Source organism: Hevea brasiliensis, chromosome 14 (genome assembly GCF_030052815.1).
Source record: "Hevea brasiliensis isolate MT/VB/25A 57/8 chromosome 14, ASM3005281v1, whole genome shotgun sequence".
Lineage (NCBI taxonomy): Eukaryota > Viridiplantae > Streptophyta > Magnoliopsida > Malpighiales > Euphorbiaceae > Hevea > Hevea brasiliensis.
The window spans coordinates 29,391,484-29,397,747 of NC_079506.1; the positions used below are offsets into that span (position 1 = coordinate 29,391,484).

Here is a 6,264-nt window from a genome sequence, read left to right on the forward strand (position 1 = left end):
ATAATATTTTTTATTTTTAAATTAATTTATTTTTATGAGAAATTTATGAATTATATGTAATTATATATATATAAATTGCTTAATTTCATTGATTAATGGTTATTAGGTTCAAACTAAGGTTAAAATTAAATTAAATAACTTGAAAATCAAGTAAAATTCGAAACCGATCAGTTTGAATCGAACTGAACAGAAATAGAGTGATTTGATTCGACTCGATTTTTCATTTATTTTGATTCGATTCGGTTCTAAAATATAATAATTCGATTTTGATAATTTAATTCGGTTCGGTTTGAATCGAATGCTCAACCCTACTTATATGATCTACCACATGTCTATTAATAAAATAAATAAATATATAAATAATTTGATTGTTTTTTACCAAAAGCCACCATGGAAATTTCATAAAAAGCTATGGAAATGAATTTTTCCAAATGCTTCTTTCGCTGACGCTAATCATAGATGGTTTGTAAATTAATGAATTTTTCTAAATGCCTCTTTTTGCCGACCTCTAATCTCAAATACTATTTTTTTAAAAAATAATTTTAATTAGAATTTAAGTTTAAAATTTTATAGTTTTGAAAACGACTTTAATATTATTAAATTAAAGTTTATTAATTTAAATATTATTTTTTTATAACAAGTTAAAATTCATTGGTTCAATTTTTATGTCTTTGATTAATCATTAATATTTGATGGTTGATCATTAACCAAAAATTGATCCCTTTCTAATCACAATGGTTCATCATTAATATATTTTATGTTTGTATGCAGTGCATAGTTGCAAGGTTGGCAGTTTCTCAATTGATAATGATAGTTGCAGAAAAAATGGCACATCTCATGATCAATTTAAATACCAATAAGAAAAGGAAAGATTAGTTGTTTTTAATTAAAATATATTTATAGATTTCAAGCTTCCAACTTCCATGTCCTCATCATCTTCCTCCTCATTCCCTCCCTTCTTCCTTTTCAAATATCACATTCCAAATCTGAATATAAATTTCCATTTTCATATTCTTTTTCCTTTTTAGGTTGAAATGATTTACCAGAACAGAACAACATAACCAACAACAATAGACAAACCACCACAAACCAACACTGTTCTCAACACACCTATACTGCTCACAACACACCAAAATCATACCCAACAATGCAATTTCAGGCATGTATATTTACCAATCATCTCTCTCTCTCTTTCTGTCTTTAATTTCCCTCTTCTTCTTCTGTCAATTGAAATTCATAGAAACTTACTTGACTTTTACTCACAGGGAACCATCATCATTGCCTTTCTCTTCTCTACAACTTTTTTGTTCAGTTTCTCCACTTCTCTGCAGGTATTCTTCTCTTTTCTTTTCTTTCTTTTTGTGGGTTTTTTTTTTCCCCCTCTTTTGTGTTCTTGTTCTTCTTGTTTTCTTAATCTAATTATATATATTGACTTGGTTAATATGTTCAGGAGGGGCAAACATGTGTAGCAGATAGGAACTGCGATTCAGGGTTGCACTGCGAAACCTGTTTGGCAAATGGAAATGTACGGCCGCGGTGCACCAGAATTCAGCCCATAAGCCCAACTTCAAAGGTCAATACAGAAGTTCACTGTCTGCTCTAAGGTCTCAATTTTTTCAGTTATAATTTGCGTCTATTTTATGTAATTGCTAATGGGTTTTGGCTGTTGTTGTGTTTTGATCTGGTGAAGGGATTGCCGTTCAATCGGTACTCGTGGCTGACAACCCATAATTCGTTTGCTAGATTGGGAGTGAGATCAGCTACTCGGTCTATACTTCTAACCCCCATGAATCAGCAGGACTCCATTACTGATCAACTCAATGTGTGTTCTCTTTCGCTTTTTATCTCCTGTTTGGTTACCGAGAAAATAACACAATATTATTAGTGGAATTGTTGCTTTGCTGTCCAATGGTAGATCTATTTTGCTTGAAAGTAAAGTTTTGATGTCGGTCACAAGACCAAAATATCCATGTGTGTATTGGAATATCAAAGTAGGACACAAGGGTAATGCAGTATTTTTAGCTTTAGGTTAGCATATAATAACCTGGGATTAGTTAAACCCTCTGGCTTATTTAAATGTCAAGTAACAATGGCAACAATTTTTTATATGGGATTGATAATGGGCATGATAATGAAAGAAATAATCTATTAATGTTGACTATGGTTGTCAACTTCTACGGGGAACATTTATTCTTGTAACCTTAATATAAAATGCTGATCTTAAAAAGCATCCTCAATGCATAAGACTCTCAACCCCCTCTTGAAATGTAACATGTTGATTACTGCTATTATATATAGCTGGTTTTATAAAATGGATTAGTGATACAGATACCATAAAAGAATAGGATTACCAATTTTAAGTTGCCCCTTTAAGTGAAAATGCATTTTCCAAGAACATTCCCATGCTTGACAATAAAGAAAATTTGCGGATACCGAGTCTTTGTTTGCTATTATGTACAAAAAGCTTTATTATCTAGGTTGGTTGCATTTGGTTGTATACATTTTTCTTTTCAGTATTGTTATTGATTTGTTGGACTTGGCTAAATGTGAACAAGTGCTCACCAACCAACATTTTATATTTTTGTTACAAACAACTTGGGTTAGGTATGTGCAATGACTATGATCATTCTCTCTCTGGTCTCATTTTTCTTTTTGAACAATCTTAAGTTAATTTTTAAGTAATGAGAAGAAAAGCCCAAGAAATGCTGTATATTGTGGTGGCAAAAATATATAAAATGATGAAGGAAGCCTCCATGAGGTGATTTGTTGGAAAGTTTGCCATTGAGTGCAAAGATTTTTATAATCTATTTGCTGCTGTTCGCATATGACTATGAATTTGGGCAGGCAGGCTAAATGATATAACCTTGACTTCCAAAGCCTGCCTGGCAAGCTTGGTTTATAATATACAACTTGTGGGGAATGAGTTTGGTAACCCTCAAAGGAAATTTTAAATATATATATTCATTGTGCTTTGCATGGAGTTGATGCGCTGTGATGAAATGCAAAATATAGTATAGCCATTGTCTTACAAACTATGCTATATTTTATTGAAATAGGGGATAAACCAAAAGAGAATCTCTCTAATCTTGATGGCTAATCTCTTAATATATTCTTAAAACATCTTACTTCGATAAATCAAATAAAAGAGGAGTACAAGAATAAACAAACAAGAAAATAGTGAGAGGAGTACAAGCCTACTAAAAAAAAAAGTGGTGTGCAAGAATAAATAAATAAATAAATAAGGAAATAGCTCATGGCGTGGTTCGGTGATCAGACAACCAAAAATTTTGATTGGTTGTTGAATTTTTTGCAAAGATTTTGCTTCTGTAGTGGCGGTAATTTATTTTATTATTTTTTTCCTTGAAGACTTGGTCTATTTGAAGTTGTCAATATGTGACTTGTTCTTTTCTAATAAACTTCTACTCAGAAGTGTTTTTTTCTTTCAGAATGGTGTGAGAGGGTTGATGTTAGATATGTATGACTTTCAGAATGACATCTGGTTGTGTCACTCCTTTGGTGGAAAGTGCTACAACTTTACAGCTTTTGTAAGTGCTTAAGGGATGTTGGGAAATTAACCTCTCAAAGACATTCTTACCATTTATTGCATTATAGAAATCTAGTTCAAAGAATACTTTATGCCTCAAATTAGAGATGAGAATTTTGAACTTAAACTAAAAGATCTCTGTTATTTTCTGTGTTCATTGTAATGACACCATTTCAACAAGTAAATCCATATTTGGATTTTGAAAAATGAAACTAAACTTTTAATGAAAGGATCTTGGAATGGCTGTTCATTTATAGTTGCTTATCCCCTGAAGTACTTGTTAATTTGAATTCTAATTTGCCAGCAACCAGCAATTAATGTTTTGAAAGAGGTTCAAGTATTTCTTGAAGCAAATCCTTCAGAAATCATCACTATTATAATTGAGGACTATGTTTCATCACCAAATGGCTTGACAAATGTGTTTAATGCTGCTGGCCTGAAGAAATATTGGTTTCCTGTATCTCGAATGCCAAAAAATGGTGGAGATTGGCCAACTGTTGATGATATGATTCAGAAGAATGAGCGTCTAGTGGTTTTTACTTCAAAATCAGCTAAGGAAGCTTCTGAAGGAATTGCCTATGAATGGAGATACGTAGTAGAAAACCAATGTGAGTCATTATCTTATCATAAATTCAAAAAAAAAAAAAAAAAAAAAATCCAACGTGGAAAAATAGAAGAAAATTTTTACTGGTTGGTTTTGAAATCACAGATGGAGACGGTGGGATGATAGCTGGTTCATGTCCAAACCGTGCAGAGTCACCTGCCATGAACACAACATCAAGGTCGCTAGTATTAGCGAATTACTTTCCTGATAGACCAGATGTAACCCAAGCTTGCAAGCATAATTCTGCTCCCTTGATAGATATGGTGAACACATGTTATGCTGCAGCAGGTAAAAGATGGCCTAACTTCATTGCAGTTGACTTTTACAAGGTATGGACAATACGTTTGTATCATTTAATATTTTGGGCAAGTATATGGAGAAAGTAGTGCCATGTACGATTGATTTGTATGCAAACACTCCAGAGAAGCGATGGTGGGGGAAGTCCAGAAGCTGTAGATATTGCAAATGGTCATCTGGTCTGTGGTTGTGGAAATATTGCCTCTTGCAAGGTCTGCTGTAGCCTTTTTTATATAAGTTCCTCTGTTTATTTCAACTGGTTAATTTTGGATTTATAGGTCATGAATTGATATTTATTTAAGACAAAAGAGCAAGTAATAGGGATCACAAATTACGTTAGAAATATGGTAAGGTAATGAGATTAGCTTTCTTCTCTGCTTAGAAAATGGATACTTGAAACAATAGTGGAGAACTATTGGAGAAACGGCAAATTTCTTAATTAACACTTAAATATTTCTTTCTCATTTGCAGCCAAATATGACCTTTGGAGTATGTAATGAGCCTGTGGCTGAGGTTGCTCCAGTCCCTGGTGCTGCAGATTCCAGCTTTGCTTATTTGGATGAAAGACCAGTTCGCCTACGGTGGCTGCTTGGGGCAATTCTGGTGGTGTTTTCCTTATCATTATGAACATAAATTCTGTAACTTTTATGTTCTGATTATGCACCAATGAGGGATTAAAAAACCAAATCCTTCTAACCAGCAGCAACTTATTTAAAATAGTGTGTAGTTCTCAATGGGATTCATGTGATTGACACTGTCAGTAAAGAAGAATGTAGTGCTATTCTAGCTTTGTTTATTTAGATTCAACGCTGGCTCAATTGTCATGTCTAATCCAGTTCATTTTCTACTTTTTAAGCCAAATTAACACAGAACATTCAATAATCAAATATATTGATGGCATCATGTGATTGTATTGATCAAGAAAATCAACTCCTTGGTGTACTCTGGCTGCATTTCCTTTTGGATTTTACTTGTGATGAAATTTAATTTAATGAAAAAATTGGGTTGAACTTTACAGCTATGTGCAGTGGCTCCATGTTGCCACCATGCACTTGAATAATCTTTCTTCCATAAAACCCAAGTCATCATCTAGAGAGGAACTAGTAGCTTTTCTTTGATCATAAGCTCAATGCTCAAAGAAATCCAAACAACAAAGCGTATCTATCAATTACCGTTTCACTTCATAATTGAAGTGAAGTGGTTTTTATCTGTGAATCACTTTCCTCTTCAAACAAATTCAAAACAATAGATTTGATTCTCTGCCAGAGACCTGCTCGTAATCAAAGTGTCATTTTTGTTATTGCTAGCTCTGAATCAACAAACCAAAATTTTGACCTCTAATCGATCTTGTAAGTTGTTGGTATTTTACTGTGGCAGAGCTTGACCATAATATTTGAGGGGCTAGGCAAAATAAAATTATAAAATAATTTATAAATTATTTATATATACTTATATAATTAAAAAAATATTTTATATGTAGATATACTTAAAATATATCATATAAAATATTATCATTCTAAATTATAGCGCTTAAAAATAACAATAAATTTTATTCAATCTACTAATTTATTAAAAAAAAAATAGTAAAATATATTTTATAATAAAGTAAAATAAATAAATTTAAAATATTTTATTTTAAATGGACAATGATTGATGAATTCTTATTAATTGAATTTATAATAAGTAAATTCTTATATATTATGTAAATTTTTATTTTTAAATATATTTAAAAATTTTTAATTAAAAAAAAATTAAAGGAAGAGGGGAGCTATGGGGCTTGGGGGCCATCTCTATATTCTATTTGAGTTGAAATTGTTAT

At 31.9% G+C, this 6,264-nt stretch overlaps 1 protein-coding gene across 2 annotated transcripts; it reads left to right on the forward strand.

Moving 5' to 3' along the window:
- The first annotated feature begins 867 nt into the window (after window positions 1–867).
- On the forward strand, window positions 868–5,252 carry LOC110654819 (PI-PLC X domain-containing protein At5g67130). Of its 2 annotated transcripts, none has more exons than XM_021810949.2 (9): window positions 868–1,159; window positions 1,266–1,331; window positions 1,451–1,573; window positions 1,691–1,822; window positions 3,447–3,545; window positions 3,849–4,152; window positions 4,254–4,477; window positions 4,571–4,657; window positions 4,917–5,252. In XM_021810949.2, exons 1-9 carry the CDS (start codon window positions 1,148–1,150, stop codon window positions 5,070–5,072), a joined length of 1,203 nt encoding a protein of 400 aa, XP_021666641.1. In that variant the 5' UTR covers window positions 868–1,147; the 3' UTR covers window positions 5,073–5,252. The 2 variants fall into 2 exon arrangements, with proteins under 2 accessions (XP_021666641.1, XP_057991238.1); XM_058135255.1 differs by having other exon boundaries at window positions 1,451–1,572; window positions 1,684–1,822.
- Window positions 5,253–6,264: the final 1,012 nt, after the last annotated feature.

What these genes read in the sequence shown, in the direction of transcription:
- LOC110654819 (XM_058135255.1), top strand. An exon ending in GTTTCTCCACTTCTCTGCAG is followed by an intron (nt 1,332 to 1,450) that starts GTATTCTTCTCT and finishes TAATATGTTCAG; the next exon opens with GAGGGGCAAACATGTGTAGC. An exon ending in ATACGTAGTAGAAAACCAAT is followed by an intron (nt 4,153 to 4,253) that starts GTGAGTCATTAT and finishes TTGAAATCACAG; the next exon opens with ATGGAGACGGTGGGATGATA.